Raw genomic sequence first — 23,456 nt, 5'->3', positions numbered from 1 at the left:
AAAACTAACAAAGTACAACATGAAATAAAAACATCCAGCAGAGATTTTAGGGTTATACGCATTGGTTATTACACTGAGACAGCGCTGCGTTTTGCGCCATGTGCGCTCATGCGAGAGAGAAAAAAAAAAGGTGTCGACATATCCCTTACTTGCTCACAGCGCAGGAACGGTGATTTGTGCATTTCCTACTTAGGTGTGGGATCCGAGGGTGATTTAGGCCCCAAAGTCTGATCCCTGTGAGGTTGCAGGGTTCGCCTGAAACTCGACTCGACGGAATTCCTATCAACCTTATACAGTAACTCACAGTTTAGGTCCTATAGATTAATGTCACATATTAGCAGACAGGCAGAGTCTGCAAATATCTATCACCTGAGACTGTTTCAGGCTGATGGTGCAACTCCAGTCACTCAGATACAAAATGGAGTCCAATGATTTATCAATAAATCTGAAAATACATTTAACTATGAGAAATAAGAAGCCAATTAACTTCTGTGCTCTCGAGACAACTACAAGCAAAAGCGAATGCAGCAGAAGCTATTACAGATAAACCCCATTAGTGTGGAAAGAAGCTGTGTATGTTAATTGTACATAAATGAAAATACTTTATTCATCTTGTGGGAGACAGAGTAAACAAATAGTGATATAGTGATAACACCACGATAAAAAGCAGAAGTGTCTCTGGGGGCAGTAATTCATCAGATCTTAATGATCCATTTACAACTTTTAAGTGGTTTGATGGCTATTACCTTTCAGAGTGATCAGTTACGTTAAGAGCCGTAAATTAAATATTTAGTGAAAGTGAAGAGGTGTTAAATTTAGCCCGTAGTGCTCATTAACGTGACCTGAGTGTTTCTTACAAACCAAAACAAGGAATATGAACCACGCTCCACGGTATTTTCACTCTCACACATTTCCATTTATTTCATAAGTATTCTCGGATGAAATTTACAACATCGGTATCAGCATCTTAAATGTTGGCCGTAAATCTTGGGGTGCAACATGTCTTGTGAAGTCAGAGAGCAGCAGGCCTGCTCGGGTTTCCACACGTCTAGCTATAGGCCTCTGCACACATGGTAGCATCCTCATTTGTTCACCTAAAAATAGGTCGAGACTAGTAGACACATTTTTTCGAAACCCATGCATCTTGGTACCTGATACTGAGACTCAAAGCTCTGTAAATGGTGTTGCTCGAGGGTATATAAGAGAGAGGGAAAGCAGCTTGGGGCATTCGCTCGAATCCACCTCGGTTTTCACTCCCCTCAACGCAGCTCAAGAGGTGAGTGGGGAAGTATGCTCCGGGAAGGTCACTGACTTCTGGCAAATACTTGGGAGAGAAGGGATTCAGACAAGGAGATCCTCGTGGACTATAACTTTAGAGAAAAATGGAGCCAACATAGCCAACAACCAAACGGACCTCAGGACGATCCAAAGAGTGCCCAAATGGCCACTTGATTTCACAGGATTTGCGGATGATAAAAGCATCTGTTTTACAAAATCCGGATCATTAATGAAATCACAACTAGAGCTATCGACGCGTTTGGCATCACTGCAGCACTTCTGGTGGCAGTGAATCATGCTGCCGCGACTTGGCTGCTCAGTGGGAGCATCATCAGCTTAGTGCCAGAGCAGTGTCTGGATACAGTCAGGCCTGTGTGCGCTCAGACATCCGCAGGCAAAGAGTAGCTCGTTAGCCCACACAGGAAAGGCAGAATCAGAGGAACTATGCTGCTACCTGACAGGCCTTTCACTTAAGGCAACTTATTAGTTTAATGTTGGTCAAATAGGCAAGGGGCTCTACAAGTCTGGTTTATATGTTTCTATAGTGCGTTCTAGTGGCTCAGCCTTCATTCTGGTATTTAGCAAGGAGAGCCTTGAGCTCAGGAGTATCAAGAGTGCATGTTTTAGTTAAAAATGCTGTTTGACACATTTTTGGACAAAAACATTTTGGAGCACACCACTTAACTTAAGCTGCATTTTAGTTGCACAGTGAAATATACCTTTAAAAAACAGAATAGACGTTATTAAAGGGTCTTCTCTCTAAAGGGATGCATTTGCCTTTTAATAATAGGACTTCTTTTTCTGCATATGTGATGTTCTAACCATGTCTTCCTCTTCCTCTCCCAGATAGAAAAAATGGCCTTTGCTGGTGTGCTCAATGACGCTGAAGTCAAGGCAGCCCTGGATGGCTGCTCAGGTGAGCGACAATAACTCAATATGCAGTAATCAAAAACTAAATGCACTGCACATTTTTCAAAGTCATTATCTCAATTTCAATGTTGCACATCATCCCTGCAAACACAAACCTAGCTAAAAATGCCTCTAAACTGGCAAAAACGCAAACTCTAAATGTGCAACACAAACCTCCTGCAACAGTCATCATGTCACATCAACACATTAGTCCTGTGTTGTGCTCATGCAGTCCCCTCTGGTGCTAATGGTGTTAAAATGTGTGTTCCAGCTGCTGACTCCTTCAACTACAAGAGTTTCTTCAAGGCCTGCGGCCTGGCCAGCAAGTCCTCCGATGAAGTCAAGAAGGCCTTCGCCATCATTGACCAGGACAACAGTGGCTTCATTGAGGAGGATGAGCTGAAGTAAGGCACTCGAGGAAAGCACACTTATAGAAAGCAATGCCAGCAATATACACCAGATCTAATATTACTGCACTGCATTACTGGGTTTTAGATTATACAAACACAAGTGGTGTTTTTTCAAGTCTTTTCCTGGTATTTAAAGATTTTGTTTCAGCTGGATTTGAATCTGGAAACAAACTATAGAAGTAATGTATAAAAATGCTAAAGAAAGGAAACATTAATTGAAGCCTTCCTGAAGGTTTTGTACATTTAAATCCCCAAAGACAGGCCGCTTGACATGCCAAATTACATCTTGAATTCTTGAAATGCTACTCAGCCTGCATGGGGATTTACAACATACCATTCAATTAAGTGTGAGATGTTCATACATTAAACTCCTGCTGATGTGTCCACCTGTCAGGCTGTTCCTCCAGAACTTCGTTGCCAGCGCAAGAGCACTGACTGACAAGGAGACCAAGGCTTTCCTCGCCGCTGGAGACAGTGACGGTGATGGCAAGATCGGAGTCGATGGTGAGAATCACATTACAACATGCCTTTAAATTAGTAAATCAAGCTTTAACATCCATACACACATACTTCCCAGAAGTCTTGGTCATAAAGCTGGTCAAATTCCTCCAGAAAAATCATAAGAATTTGTTTTTTTTTTCACTACTAATGGCGGTTTTATTCTACTTTCACAGAGTTTGCTGCCCTTGTTAAGGCATAAATTTCAACTGACCAAGATCTACTTCTTTTCATGGAACTGCGAGCTCCTTTCAAGATTCAGTAATCATCAGCTGAAAGAATATTTTTTATACCTTATTTATGAGTTGCCTGCGGATTATTTCTCAACATGGAACACATAATTTACTGCTAGTTTGAGATGTGTTATATGTTCTGAAAAATGACTTGTGCAAACTGTAAAACACCATATGCACTTTTGAGGAAGAGTGAAAAACCAGGAATAAATACTCTTTTGGTGTAAAGTCATCTCCTTCAGTTTTCTCATTTTTGCATTGTGGTGTTTTTTTACATGCTGACATAGCTGAGGCTAAGTCAACACAGCGGGTTAAGAAACTTGCCAGGGGTTTTAAATACTTGGAAGATGCTAAGAAACAGTTCAGCTTTCCCGCCTTGCTCTTGTTATGATCTCTAGTTAACAAGAGAGGGGGATGTTCAGCTGGACTGAAGCCAGAGAGAATGGCCCCAGGCTTTGCTTGCATACTCCCTGGACTTGGGGAAGATTTGCAATGGATAGCTGTCACACATAAGGAAAAGAGCTGCTCTGTTCCAAGGTCTCAACTGCTGCGTAGTCAATTAGATGATGTGCTGTGGCAACAGGAGAGCTATTAACAGCCACTGTTGCATCAGCAGGACCTTTGAGCAGCTCGAATCTGGTGCAGGGATGCAGATCTTTAATGGTGTGAGAGGTTTGAAACTAATCACTACAGGGTTTTCTCTTACTTTTCTTGTAGTGTTTGGAATATGTCTCATTTTCTAACTCAGAAATACATCTAAAGTAGCTCTAAGTAATTTAAAGTCAAATACAAGTCAAGAATGGGATCCTAAAAATACTAAGCGAACTGCAAATCAGCAACATGTAAACCCCCAACCCTATCAGGTAACACTTTGAGCTTGTTACCGTCAACCAACAGACCAAACACAGAGGCACAGAGACACTCTGAACCTCTCCATATAGGACAGTGCTGCCCCCTGCAGGTCAAACATTTCCTCAGCATTTTAAGGGCTGACATTACAGTCAAGATAAATCACCCAGAATATCCTTCTCACTTTTACTTTACAGTTCACTATTTTAAGCTCTTACACTGTTAAACCTGCAACATGGAATTCAATAGAAAATGGCTTTTGTGGGATCACCAATTCAAGAGAAGTTTCTCAAAAACCACTAAGTTCATGGGTGATTTTAAGTAAATCAGTACAAAAAAAATCAACTGAAACTAGGACATATTGAAATTGAACCATGATGTTCTGAAAGATCCAATATACAAGCTTAATCCGACAAAACACATATATTACACTAACAAAAAATATCACATAATGCTTTTTGAGTGATCTATCAAAGTATAGACAACAAAGGTGTCTGAGTCCATCAAGATGAATATATGAAAAAACTCCAACAGTCTAATTTAAAGCAGACCTACTGTAAATGCAAGAATACAATGCAATGTGCATCCCTAATCAAAATGAAAAGAGGGAAAATATTCAATTAGTGCCACTTACGCCAGCTCTATAACGCATGCATGCCTTGTATCCACCCTCCTGAATACGGCAGTGTGGTGCCAGCAACATTTCCAATTCGTCCTCCTCAGCAATGCACAGGCCTATTCTTAGCATTATGGCATATTGAAGACTTCTTCAAACGCACCTTTTAAGCGTCTTCGTTTGTGAAACTTAAAATAGACCGCTCTCTGGCCACAGGACGGATTTTCGCCACCCCCTTCCCGGCGGTGTCAGTTATCTTATGCCTCAGATTTCCATTGAGTGAAACTATAAAAGGTCACCGGGAGCACCGGGAAGATCACTGCAGTCGACTCGGAGTCTTGTCTGTATCATCTGTAAGCCACAGCAAAGAAAACAAAGGTGAGTGAGATAAAGGGAGGACAGAGAACCCGGGATCCGGACGCAGCATCTCGATTATTGGCATCTTTGAACTAGTTTTGAGATGGACTTTTGGTTAATTAATTTTATGCCGGGGTCCGGCTCTATGAAGATATGGTTTTACTGCTCAGACCTCGCAGCATCTGAAGAGCTGCATTGAGAGAACAGAGTGTCAATCTCAGCTTGTTTTATCGGATTTGGAAATGCAACATCGAACAAGCCACTATAAAACAAGTGGAATAGTATAATTGTCTCTCTAACAACAAATGTTAGTCTTCTGATTCTGAATATTTCTCATTTGGTATAACCATCAGCATTTTAGAACTCATAATTGTCTTTAAGATTACACTGCTGCAGGGGATAGACCGGGGCTCAGTGTTCATTTGAAGTGATTTATTAGTCATTGTAGATGATGAAATAAATTAGGTTATAACATCTATAATAGCTATAGTCGACCTGGTGTGATAAACAACTCAGACTTTAACTAAAGATAATAACACATGCTTCATCTATTTCCAGAACACCACAATGGCATTCTCAGGTGTACTGGCTGATGCTGATGTCGCTGCAGCCCTGGAAGGGTGCAAAGGTGACTCTTTAAGTTACAACCTCATATCTTAGAGCCGTGTTCAGCTCGTAGATTTACTTTATACGCAGTCGGCCTATTTTACTAGCAGCCTGTGTGCATTTCAGACGCTGGCACTTTCGACCACAAGAAGTTCTTCAAGGCATGCGGACTGGCCGGCAAGACACCTGCCGAGGTCAAGAAGGCCTTTGAAATCATTGACCAGGACAAGAGTGACTTCATTGAGGAGGATGAGCTGAAGTAAGATCATTAAACTACTGCTGGATTATGATGAAGCCTATTGTTTTATGGAGACATATGCAAACTTTCGAGGCACACAACTAAAACTATTTTTCTTCAGTGATAAATCTAATACAGGCAGAAAATGCATGGCAAAAAGGAGAACACAGACGTATTTCGAGAATTATGTCGTAATTTTAGGCTATGGTTAAAGACAGATCCAAAAAGAGCATCTTGTTCATTCATAGGGCAGTAGGCTATTCGCTTCATAAGCAGCCTACCAAAATGCCCTATCAGGATTCTGAATTGATTGTGCAAGAAACAGTCTATTATAAAGAGAGGCATGCAAATGGCAGCCTGCCCACCTTCTGCAACCTCCTCAGCTGTTGAGTATAACTTCACAAGATGATCCACATTCCTCACTTTAGTGCAGGTGGCTGGCTGCCCCTCTGAAATCACCCTTTGTTGCTCAGGCCTGCATATAGATTAAACATAGCCTGTGATGTGACTTTCTTACATATAATGACTTTATTCTAATAAATTTACAACTTTTTTCTTGTTAAATTTCAACTTATTTTTCTTATGCCTTAATTAACACCTCTGTTTGTCCTCAGGCTGTTCCTCCAGAACTTCAAGGCTGGTGCACGTGCATTGACTGATGACGAGACCAAGACTTTCATGAAGGCCGGTGACACCGACGGTGACGGCAAGATTGGAGTTGATGGTGGGTCTAAAATACCTCAAGGTTCTTTCTCAAGCATACAAAGTGGTGACTGTATTGTCTAACTGCCTCATTCTTGTGTGTCCCTGCAGAGTTCACTTCAGTGGTTAAGGCATAAGAAGTCACCTGACCAACCACACATGCTCTGATGGAACAACAAAGCTCACTTCGACCTCCCCCTTTTCATCCAAATATAGGCTAAATAACTTTTATACATTTGCTTAAGAGACGTTTCCTCCTATGCAACACACTGTCCAAAATGATGATTATGAATGTCGCTCGGTTGTGTTCATGTCTTAAATATGAATTTTGCTTATTGTAAAATCTATGATGCACTTTCCAGGAACGAACGGTAAAAAAGAATAAATATTCTTTGCTACGGTCTCATGAGATTTCCTTGTTATTTGTTGTCTTCAAAATCCATTAGAATACTTTATTAACCACATTCTCTCTCTCTCTCTCTCTCTCTCTCTCTCTCTCTCTCTCTCTCTCTCTCTCTCTCTCTCTCTCTCTCTCTCTCTCTCTCTCTCTCTCTCTCTCTCTCTCTCTCTCTCTCTCTCTCTCTCTCAGCAATGCAATCCCAAATCCCAAATTATAAAATTATTTTGCTCTTTAACTGATATATTTGGATGAGAATGTGCTTTATTGACCTGACATTAACAAATACATAACTATTTATGTATTTGTTAGCTTAGTAAGAGGAAGATAAAATAAAGGAGGAGAGAAAAGAAAGGAAGGGAACAACAACAAAATTATGGATTCTCCAACATGCTTAACTGTTAGTAGGGTGTTCCTTTCCTTGTAGGCTTCATTGTGCTGTCTGTAAACAAACTGTTGGTGTGCATTGCCAAAAAGCTCTATTTTTGTTTCATCTGTCCACAGAACATTTTCCTAGAAGGATTGTGGTTTGTCCAGGTACTCTTTGGCAAAGATTAGTCATTCCTTTTTATGTCTTTTCCTCAGCAATGGTGTCTTCCTTGGCCTTCGCCCATGAAGCCCTGTTTGGTTTAGTGTGCGGCGTATGGTACTTGTTGAAACCATGACCCCAGACTGTTCCAACATTCTGTTGCCGGGCAGACTCCAGGGTTCCGCCCTGCCTGACCTATCGGGAGAATTTATACCTGGTAGACGCCGGGATTCTAATCAATAACGCCTACCCGTCATTTCTGGGAGACAAGAGAGACATTAACCTCATCATTGCTCCAGAGTACAGCGGAGGAATCATGTTCAAAGTACCTAGAGAGAGAGAGTGTGTGTGTGTGTGTGTGTGTGTGTGTGTGTGTGTGTGTGTGTGTGTGTGTGTGTGTGTGTGTGTGTGTGTGTGTGTGCACCTGGTCCCTTTATTGACTTATTAATCATTTTTTTTGTGTACGTTTTTTTTTTTTTTTTTCATTTTGCATTAAAAAATTAAGATATGGGGCGCTATTGGCTTAGCTGTCTACCCCTGGTGCCCACTTTTTCTTTGACAGTGTGTGTGTGTGTGTGTGTTCAAGCTTAGACCCCTAACAAGCACAAGAGTTTTGTGAAGATATGTTGAGGTATGGCTGAGTTTGAAATGTTACGGTGAGACAAAATTTCTAAATCGAAATTCGCGGCCTTAAACCGACCACGACTGACAAAAAGTCACAGTTTTTGTGACACACATCAAGACCCTCATCTCAACAATATCCTGAGTGGAAATGCAGATATGTTCACCAATTTTTGGGATATTTATTTATGTTGAAAATTCACTTCCAAACTCAGAGAACAAACCCAGAAGTGTCAAATTTGGACTTCCTGTTGGTTTTATGACATGGGTCCCGGGGGCTTTTTTGTAGGTTTAGGCATGACACACAAGCCCAAGAGAGTACATATTTCTAGATTATACAGGTTTCAGGGGCTGAGACGATATTTGGCCTGATTACGGGCAGGGCAAAATCAGCCAATAAGCCACACCAACCAATAAAACCAGCATGAAACTTCTTATTGATTGACCTCAATCCTGTGTAGTATGATTGGTGACTCTATGATTATTCTAAGCCCTTCATACAAAATATTTCCTGTTTACTTCCTGTTTTGCGATATTGGTCCAAATTACTTTTTTGTAGTTCTTGTCACATGACAAGCCTAAGAGAGCACATCTTTCTAGGTTAAACTGATCCTGCTGGGATTCTGCGTAGTGCGTTTGGTGACCCTACAAGAGTTTTAAGCCCTTTAAATAACTACTTCCTGTTTCATGGAGTTTAAAGTTTGGCAACATCGTTTAAGAAAACTTTTACTCTCAGTCAGTCACAGATTTCTCCCCCGGGTGTCTTTGACACTTTAACTTTCATAAAGCTTTAAACACTCTCACAGCCTGGTTTTAATACACATGCTCACACTTTCAGATCATGACATAAAAAACTTCCACTGGTGCTCTCTTTGGTTCTCCTCACAGGACAGAGAAGGGAACATGTTTCTGGTTTTATGTTAAAGAAATAAAGATAAATTCTTACAGAAGAAACCTTGTTTTTGTCCTTAAATCAGCAACCTCAGAAACCAAACGTCAGATGATTATATTTATATATTTATTTATTTTTTTGTTTATGCTTTTTCTATTGATGTGATCACGGCTGTGATCATGAGGTAGTTCTCCAAGGTCAAGGTGGAGATGTTAGAGGAGGTGTTGGAGGCGCAGCTTCAGCTCTCTCTGTTTCTTTTCGCTTCAGCGGCTGGATCTCCTCCTGCAGGACGTCTGCTCCTCTCCACTGCTTCATCATCTTTGACATCTTCATTACATTTTGGCGTATCTGGATTGGTCTCCAGATGATGTAGAGTCGCCGACCTCTTCTCTTCTCTTTCTCTACCTCCACGGAGCTCACCCTGACCTTGCACTGTCCGATCCTCTGCCACACCCTCTCCATTAATTCGTCCTTTGTCATTTCTGTCTGTTTGATGAGGACCATCAGTCTCCTCCTTTCTTCCAGCAGCCAGAGGAGTTCGGCATAGCGGGAGCCAGTCATAATACCTGAATCAGAGAGGAGAGGTTCAGAGTCCAGAGGTGTGAAAATCAACATGTGTGATAATGAACATGTGTGAATTAAGTAACAGGTGTGTAACAGGTGTGTGATAATAAACAGGTGTGTAACAGGTGTATAAACGTTGGGCGTACTTTTTTTCTGGAGGGTCTTCTCTCTCTTGTGGTATTTGTTCATCTTTAGAACATAGAAGTATCTCTCACAGTTCAGGATACCCAGCTGCAGTCTGCTGCACAAGCTCAGGTAAGGAGTCACACTGTCTACTAAGGATGGACTACTTCTCTCCTCCTCTTCTTCCATGAACTGGATCTCCCTCAGCACTCTGTCTATGTCCTTCTTCATTCTAGTTTCTCTGTGCTTCTTCTCTAGTCTTTTTCTCTCCTCCTTCTCCGTGACTAGTTTCTCTTTATCCTCCTTTTCTCTCTTTTGCATTTCTTTGACCTCTCTTTTCAACCTTTCTTTTTCCTCTTTTTCCTCTCTCTCTCTTTCCTTCTTCTCCATCTTAAGGTTTTCCTCCTCCTCTTTCTTTTTCTCCTCCTTCTCTTTTTTCACTCTTTCTTTTTCATCCTTCTCTTGTCTCTCTTTCTCCTTCTTCTCCCTCTTAAGGTTTTCCTTCTCCTCTCTCTTTTTCTCCTTCTCTTTTTTCACTCTTTCTTTTTCCTCCTTCTCTTGTCTCTCTTTCTCCTTCTTCTCCATCTTAAGGTTTTCCTTCTCCTCTCTCTTTTTCTGCTCCTTCTCTTTTTTCACTCTTTCTTTTTCATCCTTCTCTTGTCTCTCTTTCTCCTTCTTCTCCCTCTTAAGGATTTCCTTCTCCTCTCTCTTTTTCTCCTCCTTCTCTTTTTTCACTCTTTCTTTTTCATCCTTCTCTTGTCTCTCTTTCTCCTTCTTCTCCATATTTTGCCTTTGTTTCTCCTTCTTCACTCCCTCTTTCACCTCTCTGTCCAGTTTCCCCCTCTCCATTCTCTCCTCCTTACGAGGCCGAGCTCTCTCTCCGTATGTCTGTCCATACTTCAACCAGAGATAGGAGGGTCTGCAAGGTTCAGGAGAAGGACTTCTCCTCCTCCGTTCTTCCTTGTCGTAGGCAGTTTGAATGTCGGTGAACAACGGACTCACACGCTTTGGTCTCTGAAGCCTGATTACGAAGACGGGTTTGGATATGGGCAACCAGCTCCAACGTGACTTGTCCTTTGAAGGGACTTTGTCTACGGGACTGTCTCCCTTTTGTTTCTGGTCTGGTGAGAAATATTCAACCTCTCCGTTACCTGGGGGTCCCTCATCCCCTGGTGCCCACACTTTCTTAAAGGGGGCGATGTATGATGAGCCTGAGGGTCTCTCAGCACCGATCTCGAAAGGATGTATGTTATCTGAAGGACTCTCATCTCTTTGTTTGGTCCCTTTATAGATGGAGGGAGACTTGATGTCTCTACAAGAGGAAGGGCTCTCACCCCTTCCTCTGAACTTCTTCCAGGGCATGGAAGAGTCCAGATCTTCAGGAGACAGGGTTTGGACTGAAGTCTTTCGTCTACGCAGTAGTCTCAACATGTTTTCTGAATGGCTTTCCGAAGTTGTAATTCTGCAAACACAAACAAACACACGGGTCATTTCTCTGAGAGTCAAACTGTTTTTAAGGCAGCAAGTTCATTCTTAGTGCCTGTGTCCACTGACAGCGTTTATTACACTAGACTGTTTTCTACACAAAGCAATGCAGTTCAGGGTTTTCAGTCCAAAAATACATGACAGTTACTTAAATGAAAGCTGTTTACCCCAAAACAGCTTTCATTCACCACAAAACACAGAAGAGACAACAGCTGCTAGTGAGGACTAGAAGTCAAATTAAAAATGTAAAGATGTCACATTTTTTTATGACAAACAGTAATAATACAGTAATAATTACAGTAATACTATTCATTTAATCTTGGTCATTGCTTTGTTGCAAATAATCAAAACATGTCTAACTGTGCCACAATGAAAACACAGTTTCTCTGAATCATGATAACAAACCTTGTTTTCTTGATCAGCCAATCGCACACAGGAACAACAACAACACAACAAACTACAAACTACTGAATCTCAAGTGATTACAAGTACTCCTTCTTCATAAAAACATATCTACTCACTTAAACAGTCGAATTAAAATGTGTCTCTGAGCAAGTGAAAGTGGACTTACCTCTCAAAAGGTCAGCAACGCAATGAACCGTTGGAATTTGTTGAGCTGTGTTATATGTTGAGCCATTGTGACGTCACAGTGAGAGGAGAACACAGTCATTGTGAAGAGTCTTATTTTGATGTCAGCTTCCTGTTTACTGTCAAACAACACTATGCTTGCTTTATTCACATGTTGCAAAGACAACACTGCCAACGCAGCAGGTATTAATCAGGTACAATGTCAACAAACAAACAAACAAAATAACTGACTTACTATCAATTTTGCTTTATTGGCATGAATAAAGAGATGTTATTGCCAAAGCACATAAATTCATACAATACATTATATATATTTATAACACACTACACTCATCACATATACATTAATCACACACCATATTCATTACATATTATATTCATCACATACATATCAACCACATATTAAATATATTACATTTTCTATATGCATTAATGAACGATTACCCATACAGCATATCTCAATGTCCTCACCCTTTGCGGCACGCTCACAAAACCCCCACCCAAAATCATACACCATGGGATGGTGCGTCCCTCAGGCTGTGACAGGCAGACACATATTTAGCAGCCAGATGAGCTAGCTAGCTAACTAACTAACTAGCTAACTAACTATCATCAAAACATCAGGCTGTCAGTAGGGAGTGCTGTTGATTGATGCCTTGAAATGGGTCATGTGGTCATGTTTACTATGTTCGCAAGAAATGCCCATATGAACCCCCCCTTTTATCATATTCACAACATCATAAATTAAAATTTTCTGAAAGCATCGAGTCCACAAGTATGGACGTGTCTGATGATGTCCACAGAAATGGTGGAGCCCATGGACTCCAGTTTCATGCAAAAACATGACATTTTTATGTACAGTCCTGCTTGCCGTTATTGGCACCCCTTCATTTTTTGCATAATCTCTACAAAATCTGCAGAAATAAATGGAAATGTACCAAATTTACATCATCAGGATGTTTTAATTGGAGGTCCAAAGTACTTTAACAAAGAAAACTGTTTTTTCAACTTACATATTGTAATGTCAAAGAAGAAATAGAGAAAAAGCATGCGCAGCAATAATGGCACTCCTCTTTAATATTTGGTTGCAGACCCTTTGGCAGTGATGACAGCCTCCAAACGTTTCTTGTAGCCATCTATAAGCTTCTTGCACTTCTCAGCTGGTATTTTCTCCCGCTCTTTCTTTACAAATTGTTCAAGCTCTTGAACATTTGCAGGTTAATTTTCCCCAATGGCAGATTTCAGCTCAAACCAAAGAATCAAGATGATTCCTGTGATACGGTCAAGGCCTCCAGTATCAGATGTAGCAAAACAGCCCCACAGCATTATGGATCCTCCAACATGCTTAACTGTTGGTAGGGTGTTCCTTTCCTTGTAGGCTTCATTGTGCCGTTTGCAAACAAACTGTTTACTGTCTATTTTTGTTTCATCTGTCCACAGAACATTTTCCCAGAAGGATTGGGGTTTGTCCAGGTATTCTTTGGCAAAGATTAGTCGTTCCTTTTTATGTCTTTTCCACAGCAGTGGTGTCTTCCTTGGCCTTTGCCCATGAAGCCCTGTTTGGTTTAGTGTGTGGCGTATCGTACTTGTTGAAACCATGACCCCAGACTGTTCCAGGTTGACCTTCAGGTCTTTGGATGTTTGACGTGTTTTTTTTTTCTCCATCATTCACACCAACCTTCGAAGACTTCTCTCATCAATTTTTCTCTTCCCCCCACGTCCAGGGAGGTTCTTGACAGTTCCATGCTTGGCAAACTTCTTAATAACATTATACACCATGATGAGAAACAGGGATACCAAGGTCTTTGGAGATGGCCTTATACCCTTTGGAGGTCTTGTGTTTGCTAATTATCGCACTTCTGATGTCCTCAGACAGCTCTTTTGTCTTCAGCATTGTGACAAAAGAACATGAGACAACAGATGGCTTTTTAAAACACGGAAGTCATCATTCATTGGCTATTTCATGTCACATGGGCACAGACAATTTATCATAGGTAATTCTCATTTGTGATTTACCACAGGTGAGTCACAATGTGTATCCATACTGATTTATAGCAAAGGGTGCCAACACCAGTGACACAGCAAGCTTTAAGTTTTTCTTTTTTTTCTCCCATTGTTTATTGTTTTAAATTGTTATTTATCATTTGCTCTTTTGTATCAAACACAAGTTCTCTATAGAATTTTTTTTTTCACTTGATTCATTTCTTTCAGAAGATACTCCACATTATGTACTTTAACTTCATGGGTGCCAATAATGGTGAGCAGGACTGTAACTGATAGGGTTCATTGTCAGAGGAGGAAAATTAGCTAAGCGAAAGCGCAGCTTGTACAACGTGATTTGATTGACGGTGGCCACGTATGGGACCAAGAGGAGCCATGACAAGTTTTGATCTGGATCATTTACTGAACCCAGAGTCGGATCAAAGTCAGGTGAAGGGGTCTGTAGTTACTGTGGCTGACCTGAGGTCCATCCTGACTGTCTCTACTTTTAAGATCAAACTCAAAACCTATTTATTTTCCCAGGCAGATGATTGTAAAATTCACAACTGTTAACTGTGACTCATTGTTTTTCCATATTTTTCAGTCATCAATGTAAAGCGCATTGAGCTGAGCTGAAAAGAAATATGCTTCATAAATGAAATGAGGAGTTGAAGTCCAAATGTGTGAAAAAATGTTGGCTTTTTTGACTTAAAGCTCCTGTGTGTAATTTTGATCTGGATATAAAACGGACTCAAATTCAAACTTTTTTACGACCTACAAAAGCTAACAAGACCATCAGCAGCACAATTGACAGTTTCTATGTTGTAATTTTGAATGCCTGCAATGGAATACGCATGCTACAGTACAAGACTGTTTTTAAAATTTTCACACAGAGTAAAACCCTTGACCACTGAAAGAAAGCAGAATGAGATTTCTTGCCCAGAACGGTCAGGACTTTTATGCCCTCTACCAAAACACCAATGTCGCTGGGGCCCTCTGACGTATCAGTCTTGATGTGGTAGATTTTTATTCTGTGTTGAGCAAGGTCCTGCAAATCATGGTCTTCATCAGCATCCTGTAATAGCAAGAACATTGCATGTTTTAGACTTTACAGCCAAAAGAGAAGGTCCTTTGTAACGGAGTAAAACTTACAAACTCAGTGAACTTGGGGTTACTTTAGCAGAACACCAGCCAGAGCGTGCACAAAGATAATAAAAGACTTGATTAAACGAAAATGCGGTAAATTTAAACATTGACTTTTTCGGGTCCTTGCCATGTGTTAAGTCGAATCAAAGACGACAGACTAGGCCAATTATAGCATCATTTTGATTTACAGCTCTGTAAAGCTGGCATGTTTGGTAACTTGCAGTAACGCAAAACAATGCAACTTGGTTATAAATTGTTCTTTGACTAAATATAATTAAACAAGTCTTACCTTAGGGAAGCTGGCAGTGTGTGGAGGCTGGAGGTAAATAATGGCGGATGTCCAATTATCCATGTGGTGCAAAATGACTTGGGTGGAAGTGCGTAAGGTGAATAAAACCAGATACCTCCCAATGAGTAAAATGTATCAATTTTATGCATTTTTGACTTTCCTGATAAAACCTAATTAAATTCTACTCAGGGATTCATAGCTGATTTTACTTGGAGAAAACTGAGTAAAATGTAATTAATTAATGATTAAAATGTGTTGAATTCAGCTCAATGCGATTCCAAACTGCACATAGTCTTTTTTATTATTTATAGGTTACTCAGATTTATTGAGTAAATATTAATTAACCCCAATCTAAGTTTTTACAGTGTATAGGCTAACGTGCTTCACAAGAGGGTTCGGGGGAGGGGAGACTTGGAATGCCCCCTAAACATTTCGAGGAGAAATTGGCAAACCAGGTAGGATTTAACAATGTTTGTGTGTGGGTTCAAGCTTAGACCCCTAACAAGCACAAGAGTTTTGTGAAGATATGTTGAGGTATGGCTGAGCTACAACAGTTTGAAATGTTACAGTGAGACAAATGTCATTCACAGTTTTTGTGACACACATCAAGACCCTCATCTCAACAATATCCTGAGTGGAAATGATGCAGATATGTTCACCAATTTTTGGGATATTTATTTATGTTGAAAATCCACTTCCAAACTCAGAGAACAAACCCAGAAGTGTCAAATTTGGACTTCCTGTTGGTTTTATGACATGGGTCCTGGGGGCTTTTTTGTAGGTTTAGGCATGACACACAAGCCCAAGAGAGTACATATTTCTAGATTATACAGGTTTCAGGGGCTGAGACGATATTTGGCCTGATTACGGGCAGGGCAAAATCAGCCAATAAGCCACACCAACCAATAAAACCAGCATGAAACTTCTTATTGATTGACCTCAATCCTGTGTAGTGTGATTGGTGACTATGATTATTCTAAGCCCTTCATACAAAATATTTCCTGTTTACTTCCTGTTTTGCGATATTGGTCCAAATTACTTTTTTGTAGTTCTTGTCACATGACAAGCCTAAGAGAGCACATCTTTCTAGGTTAAACTGATCCTGCTGGGATTCTGCGTAGTGTGTTTGGTGACCCTACAAGAGTTTTAAGCCCTTTAAATAACTACTTCCTGTTTCATGGAGTTTAAAGTTTGGCAACATCGTTTAAGAAAACTTTTACTCTCAGTCAGTCACAGATTTCTCCCCCGGGTGTCTTTGACACTTTAACTTTCATAAAGCTTTAAACACTCTCACAGCCTGGTTTTAATACACATGCTCACACTTTCAGATCATGACATAAAAAACTTCCACTGGTGCTCTCTTTGGTTCTCCTCACAGGACAGAGAAGGGAACATCTTTCTGGTTTTATGTTAAAGAAATAAAGATAAATTCTTACAGAAGAAACCTTGTTTTTGTCCTTAAATCAGCAACCTCAGAAACCAAACGTCAGATGATTATATTTATATATTTATTTATTTTTTTGTTTATGCTTTTTCTATTGATGTGATCACGGCTGTGATCATAAGGTAGTTCTCCAAGGTCAAGTTGGAGATGTTAGAGGAGGTGTTGGAGGCGCAGCTTCAGCTCTCTCTGTTTCTTTTCGCTTCAGCTGCTGGATCTCCTCCTGCAGGACGTCTGCTCCTCTCCACTGCTTCATCATCTTTGACATCTTCAATACATTTTGGCGTATCTGGATTGGTCTCCAGATGATGTAGAGTCGCCGACCTCTTCTCTTCTCTTTCTCTACCTTCACGGAGCTCACCCTGACCTTGCACTGTCCGATCCTCTGCCACACCCTCTCCATTAATTCGTCCTTTGTCATTTCTGTCTGTTTGATGAGGACCATCAGTCTCCTCCTTTCTTCCAGCAGCCAGAGGAGTTCGGCATAGCGGGAGCCAGTCTTAATACCTGAATCAGAGAGGAGAGGTTCAGAGTCCAGAGGTGTGAAAATCAACATGTGTGATAATGAAAATGTGTGAATTAAGTAACAGGTGTGTAACAGGTGTGTGATAATAAACAGGTGTGTAACAGGTGTATAAACGTTGGGCGTACTTTTTTTCTGGAGGGTCTTCTCCCTCTTGTGGTATTTGTTCATCTTTAGAACATAGAAGTATCTCTCACAGTTCAGGATACCCAGCTGCAGTCTGCTGCACAAGCTCAGGTAAGGAGTCACACTGTCTACTAAGGATGGACTACTTCTCTCCTCCTCTTCTTCCATGAACTGGATCTCCCTCAGCACTCTGTCTATGTCCTTCTTCATTCTAGTTTCTCTGTGCTTCTTCTCTAGTCTTTTTCTCTCCTCCTTCTCCGTGACTAGTTTCTCTTTATCCTCCTTTTCTCTCTTTTGCATTTCTTTGACCTCTCTTTTCAACCTTTCTTTTTCCTCTTTTTCCTCTCTCTCTCTTTCCTTCTTCTCCATCTTAAGGTTTTCCTCCTCCTCTTTCTTTTTCTCCTCCTTCTCTTTTTTCACTCTTTCTTTTTCATCCTTCTCTTGTCTCTCTTTCTCCTTCTTCTCCCTCTTAAGGTTTTCCTTCTCCTCTCTCTTTTTCTCCTTCTCTTTTTTCACTCTTTCTTTTTCCTCCTTCTCTTGTCTCTCTTTCTCCTTCTTCTCCATCTTAAGGTTTTCCTTCTCCTCTCTCTTTTTCTGCTCCTTCTCTTTTTTCACTCTTTCTTTTTCATCCTTCTCTTGTCTCTCTTTCTCCTTCTTCTCCCTCTTAAGGATTTCCTTCTCCTCTCTCTTTTTCTCCTCCTTCTCTTTTTTCACTCTTTCTTTTTCATCCTTCTCTTGTCTCTCTTTCTCCTTCTTCTCCATATTTTGCCTTTGTTTCTCCTTCTTCACTCCCTCTTTCACCTCTCTGTCCAGTTTCCCCCTCTCCATTCTCTCCTCCTTACGAGGCCGAGCTCTCTCTCCGTATGTCTGTCCATACTTCAACCAGAGATAGGAGGGTCTGCAAGGTTCAGGAGAAGGACTTCTCCTCCTCCGTTCTTCCTTGTCGTAGGCAGTTTGAATGTCGGTGAACAACGGACTCACACGCTTTGGTCTCTGAAGCCTGATTACGAAGACGGGTTTGGATATGGGCAACCAGCTCCAACGTGACTTGTCCTTTGAAGGGACTTTGTCTACGGGACTGTCTCCCTTTTGTTTCTGGTCTGGTGAGAAATATTCAACCTCTCCGTTACCTGGGGGTCCCTCATCCCCTGGTGCCCACACTTTCTTAAAGGGGGCGATGTATGATGAGCCTGAGGGTCTCTCAGCACCGATCTCGAAAGGATGTATGTTATCTGAAGGACTCTCATCTCTTTGTTTGGTCCCTTTATAGATGGAGGGAGACTTGATGTCTCTACAAGAGGAAGGGCTCTCACCCCTTCCTCTGAACTTCTTCCAGGGCATGGAAGAGTCCAGATCTTCAGGAGACAGGGTTTGGACTGAAGTCTTTCGTCTACGCAGTAGTCTCAACATGTTTTCTGAATGGCTTTCCGAAGTTGTAATTCTGCAAACACAAACAAACACACGGGTCATTTCTCTGAGAGTCAAACTGTTTTTAAGGCAGCAAGTTCATTCTTAGTGCCTGTGTCCACTGACAGCGTTTATTACACTAGACTGTTTTCTACACAAAGCAATGCAGTTCAGGGTTTTCAGTCCAAAAATACATGACAGTTACTTAAATGAAAGCTGTTTACCCCAAAACAGCTTTCATTCACCACAAAACACAGAAGAGACAACAGCTGCTAGTGAGGACTAGAAGTCAAATTAAAAATGTAAAGATGTCACATTTTTTATGACAAACAGTAATAATACAGTAATAATTACAGTAATACCACTCATCTAATCTTGGTCATTGCTTTGTTGCAAATAATCAAAACATGTCTAACTGTGCCACAATGAAAACACAGTTTCTCTGAATCATGATAACAAACCTTGTTTTCTTGATCAGCCAATCGCACACAGGAACAACAACAACACAACAAACTACAAACTACTGAATCTCAAGTGATTACAAGTACTCCTTCTTCATAAAAACATATCTACTCACTTAAACAGTCGGATTAAAATGTGTCTCTGAGCAAGTGAAAGTGGACTTACCTCTCAAAAGGTCAGCAACGCAATGAACTGTTAGAATTTGTTGAGCTGTGTTATATGTTGAGCCATTGTGACGTCACAGTGAGAGGAGAACACAGTCATTGTGAAGAGTCTTATTTTGATGTCAGCTTCCTGTTTACTGTCAAACAACACTATGCTTGCTTTATTCACATGTTGCAAAGACAACACTGCCAACGCAGCAGGTATTAATCAGGTACAATGTCAACAAACAAACAAACAAAATAACTAACTAACTATCAATTTTGCTTTATTGGCATGAATAAAGAGATGTTATTGCCAAAGCACATAAATTCATACAATACATTATATATATTTATAACACACTACACTCATCACATATACATTAATCACACACCATATTCATTACATATTATATTCATCACATACATATCAACCACATATTAAATATATTACATTTTCTATATGCATTAATGAACGATTACCCATACAGCATATCTCAATGTCCTCACCCTTTGCGGCACGCTAAAAAAAACCCCACCCAAAATCATACACCATGGGATGGTGCGTCCCTCAGGCTGTGACAGGCAGACACATATTTAGCAGCCAGAGGAGCTAGCTAGCTAACTAACTAACTAGCTAACTAATTATCATCAAAACATCAGGCTGTCAGTAGGGAGTGCTGTTGATTGATGCCTTGAAATGGGGTCATGTTTACTAAGTATGTCTGATGATGTCCACAGAAATGGTGGAGCCCATGGACTCCAGTTTCATGCAAAACATGACATTTTTATGTACAGTCCTGCTCGCAGTTATTGGCACCCCTTCATTTTTTGCATAACCTCTACAAAAGCTTCAGAAATAAATGGAAATGTACCAAATTTACATCATCAGGATGTTTTAATTGGAGGTCCAAAGTACTTTAACAAAGAAAACTGTTTTTTCAACTTACATATTGTAATTTCAAAGAAGAAATAGAGAAAAAGCATGTGCAGCAGTAATGGCACTCCTCTTTAATATTTGGTAGCACACCCTTTGGCAGTGATGACAGCCTCCAAATGTTTCTTGTAGCCATCTATAAGCTTCTTGCACTTCTCAGCTGGTATTTTCTCCCACTCTTTCTTTACAAATTGTTCAAGTTCTTGAACATTTGCAGGTCTATTTTCCCCAATGGCAGATTTCAGCTCAAACCAAAGATTTTCAATCAGATTGAGATCAGGACTCATTGCTGGCCATTTTAAAACAGTCAGTTTTTTCCTTTTCAACCATTCCTGCATGCTTTTGGATGTGTGCTTTGGCTCTTTGTCTTGCTGGAGGACCCATGATCTTCGACTCAAACCAAGTTTTCTTACACTGGGTAGGACATTTTGCTCTAAAATCTCTTGATAATTCTCTGATTTCATGATTCCTGTGATCAAGGCCTCCAGTATCAGATGTAGCAAAACAGCCCCACAGCATTATGGATCCTCCAACATGCTTAACTGTTGGTAGGGGGTTCTTTTCCTTGTAGGCTTCATTGTGCCGTCTGCAAACAAACTGTTTACTGTCTATTTTTGTTTCATCTGTCCACGGAACATTTTCCCAGAAGGATTGGGGTTTGTCCAGGTACTCTTTGGCAAAGATTAGTCGTTCCTTTTTATGCCTTTTCCTCAGCAGGGGTGTTTTCGGTGGCCTTCGCCCATGAAGCCCTGTTTGGTTTATTGTGCGGCGTATGGTACTAGCTGAAACCATGACCCCAGACTGTTCCAGGTGGACCTTCAGGTCTTTGGATGTTTGACGTGTTTGTTTGTTTTTTCCATCATTCACACCAACCTTCGAAGACTTCTCTCATCAATTTCTCGCTTCCCCCCACATCCAGGGAGGTTCTTGACAGTTCCATGCTTGGCAAACTTCTTAATAACTGTAACGGGTTGAGTTAGGACCCACAAGCAGTATCGGAAGCCAAGAGATCAGTTGGTAATGACCTTTATTAAACAGTTCAATAGACACGAGCAACAGGTGAATAGTCTCTCTACCTCGAACACAGGTAGGGAATCGAGTCTCTCGGGGCTCGATGACAGCCTGACGAATCAAGCACAGGTGACAGACAGATCCCGGAGGGAGTTGAAGAACAGACTCACTTGTACTCCGCAGGAGGACAGGACGCCAAACGGCCACGAGGACGGACAGGCAGAACCCCGGAAGGGCGAAGGGGACAGAAGGCGAAGGTGTTTTCCTGGGAAGCGGCGAGGAGCGATGGTCACGGGCAGGCAGGGTCGGCAACGGGAGATCAGTCCGGAGAATAACGCTGGAAAGTCTTGCATGAGGTCAAAGAACAATCTGGCAAGGAGTGGAGAGTGGCTGCTGCTTATAAACCAGCTTGATTGCAGATGAGGAGCAGGTGAGTGTGCAGGTGAACTGGGTTGCCTGATGAGGGGGCGTGGCTGGCCAGCAGAGTGGAGCAGAGGCAAGGAGAGTGGAAAATTACTGACAGAGGGGAGGAGGTGAGCAGACTGTGACAAATAACATTATAGACCATGTTGAGAAACAGGGATACCAAGGTCTTTGGAGATGGCCTTATACCCTTTGGAGGTCTTGTGTTTGCTAATTATTGCACTTCTGGTGTCCTCAGACAGCTCTTTTGTCTTCAGCATTGTGACAAAAGAACATGGGACAACAGATGGCTTTTTAAAACACAGAAGTCATCATTCATTGGCTATTTCATGTCACATGGGCACAGACAATTTATCATAGGTGATTCTCATTTGTGATTTACCACAGGTGAGTCACAATGTGTATCCATACTGATTTATAGCAAAGGGTGCCAACACCAGTGACACAGCAAGCTTTAAGTTTTTCTTTTTTTTCTCCCATTGTTTATTGTTTTAAATTGTTATTTATCATTTGCTCTTTTGTATCAAACACAAGTTCTCTATAGAATTTTTTTTTTCACTTGATTCATTTCTTTCAGAAGATACTCCACATTATGTACTTTAACTTCATGGGTGCCAATAATGGTGAGTGGGACTGTAACTGATAGGGTTCATTGTCAGAGGAGGAAAATTAGCTAATACTAGCGAAAACGCAGCTTGTACAACTTGATTTGATTGACGTTGGCCACGTATGGGACCAAGAGGAGCCATGACAAGTTTTGATCTGGATCATTTACTGAACCCAGAGTCGGATCAAAGTCAGGTGAAGGGGTCTGTAGTTACTGTGGCTGACCTGAGGTCCATCCTGACTGTCTCTACTTTTAAGATCAAACTCAAAACCTATTTATTTTCCCAGGCAGATGATTGTAAAATTCACAACTGTTAACTGTAACTCATTGTTTTTCCATATTTTTCAGTCATCAATGTAAAGCGCATTGAGCTGAGCTGAAAAGAAATATGCTTCATAAATGCAATGAGGAGTTGAAGTCCAAATGTGTGAAAAAATGTTGGCTTTTTTTACTGAAAGCTCCTGTGTGTAATTTTGATCTGGATATAAAACAGACTGAAATTCAAACTTTTTTACGACCTACAAAAGCTAACAAGACCATCAGCAGCACAATTGACAGTTTCCATGTTGTAATTTTTAATGCCATACGCATGCTACAGTACAAGACTGTTTTTAACATTTTCACACAGAGTAAAACCCTTGACCACTGAATGAAAGCAGAATGAGATTTCTTGCCCAGAGCGGTCAGGACTTTTATGCCCTCTACCACAATACCGATGTCGTTGGGGCCCTCTGATGTATCAGTCTTGATGTGGTAGATTTTTATTCTCTGTAGAGCAAGGTCCTGCAACACATGGTCTTCATCAGCATCCTGTAATAGCAAGAACATTGCATGTTTTAGACTTTACCGCCAAAAGAGAAGGTCCTTTGTAACGGAGTAAAAGTTACAGACTCAGTGAACTTGGGGTTACGTTAGCACAACAGCCAAAGAGTACACAAACACAATAATAATAATAATAATAATAATAATAATAATAATAATAATAATAATAATAATAATAATAATAATAATATATATACAGCTCTGGAAAAAAATAAGAGACCACTGCAAAATTAACAGTTGCTCT

At 40.8% G+C, this 23,456-nt stretch overlaps 2 protein-coding genes across 7 annotated transcripts; both read left to right on the top strand.

Moving 5' to 3' along the window:
• Positions 1 to 106: 106 nt before the first annotated feature.
• Positions 107 to 3,560, top strand: LOC117831778 (parvalbumin beta-like). Of its 6 annotated transcripts, none has more exons than XM_034710616.1 (5): positions 107 to 169; positions 2,125 to 2,194; positions 2,459 to 2,591; positions 2,992 to 3,101; positions 3,272 to 3,560. In XM_034710616.1, the coding sequence occupies exons 2-5, from the start codon at positions 2,134 to 2,136 to the stop codon at positions 3,295 to 3,297; spliced, it is 330 nt and encodes a 109-aa protein (XP_034566507.1). In that variant the 5' UTR covers positions 107 to 169; positions 2,125 to 2,133; the 3' UTR covers positions 3,298 to 3,560. The 6 variants fall into 6 exon arrangements, with proteins under 6 accessions (XP_034566507.1, XP_034566505.1, XP_034566502.1 ...); XM_034710614.1 differs by lacking the exon at positions 107 to 169 and adding an exon at positions 190 to 295; XM_034710611.1 differs by lacking the exon at positions 107 to 169 and adding an exon at positions 342 to 573.
• Positions 3,561 to 4,840: 1,280 nt separating this feature from the next.
• LOC117832478 (parvalbumin beta-like) lies at positions 4,841 to 7,099 on the top strand. Its single transcript, XM_034711632.1, has 5 exons — positions 4,841 to 5,171; positions 5,709 to 5,778; positions 5,883 to 6,015; positions 6,609 to 6,718; positions 6,808 to 7,099. Exons 2-5 carry the CDS (start codon positions 5,718 to 5,720, stop codon positions 6,831 to 6,833), a joined length of 330 nt encoding a protein of 109 aa, XP_034567523.1. The 5' UTR covers positions 4,841 to 5,171; positions 5,709 to 5,717; the 3' UTR covers positions 6,834 to 7,099.
• Positions 7,100 to 23,456: the final 16,357 nt, after the last annotated feature.

The sequence above is a fragment of the Notolabrus celidotus genome, chromosome 20, assembly GCF_009762535.1.
Source record: "Notolabrus celidotus isolate fNotCel1 chromosome 20, fNotCel1.pri, whole genome shotgun sequence".
Lineage (NCBI taxonomy): Eukaryota > Metazoa > Chordata > Actinopteri > Labriformes > Labridae > Notolabrus > Notolabrus celidotus.
This window is presented reverse-complemented; position numbering and strand designations above follow the sequence as displayed.

What these genes read in the sequence shown, in the direction of transcription:
- LOC117831778 (XM_034710611.1), top strand. Translation starts at nt 523, where the DNA reads ATGCAGCAGAAGCTATTACAGATAAACCCCATTAGTGTGGAAAGAAGC. An exon ending in TTAGTGTGGAAAGAAGCTGT is followed by an intron (nt 574 to 2,124) that starts GTATGTTAATTG and finishes TTCCTCTCCCAG; the next exon opens with ATAGAAAAAATGGCCTTTGC. An exon ending in ATTGAGGAGGATGAGCTGAA is followed by an intron (nt 2,592 to 2,991) that starts GTAAGGCACTCG and finishes TCCACCTGTCAG; the next exon opens with GCTGTTCCTCCAGAACTTCG.
- LOC117832478 (XM_034711632.1), top strand. Translation starts at nt 5,718, where the DNA reads ATGGCATTCTCAGGTGTACTGGCTGATGCTGATGTCGCTGCAGCCCTG. An exon ending in AGCCCTGGAAGGGTGCAAAG is followed by an intron (nt 5,779 to 5,882) that starts GTGACTCTTTAA and finishes TGTGCATTTCAG; the next exon opens with ACGCTGGCACTTTCGACCAC. An exon ending in ATTGAGGAGGATGAGCTGAA is followed by an intron (nt 6,016 to 6,608) that starts GTAAGATCATTA and finishes GTTTGTCCTCAG; the next exon opens with GCTGTTCCTCCAGAACTTCA.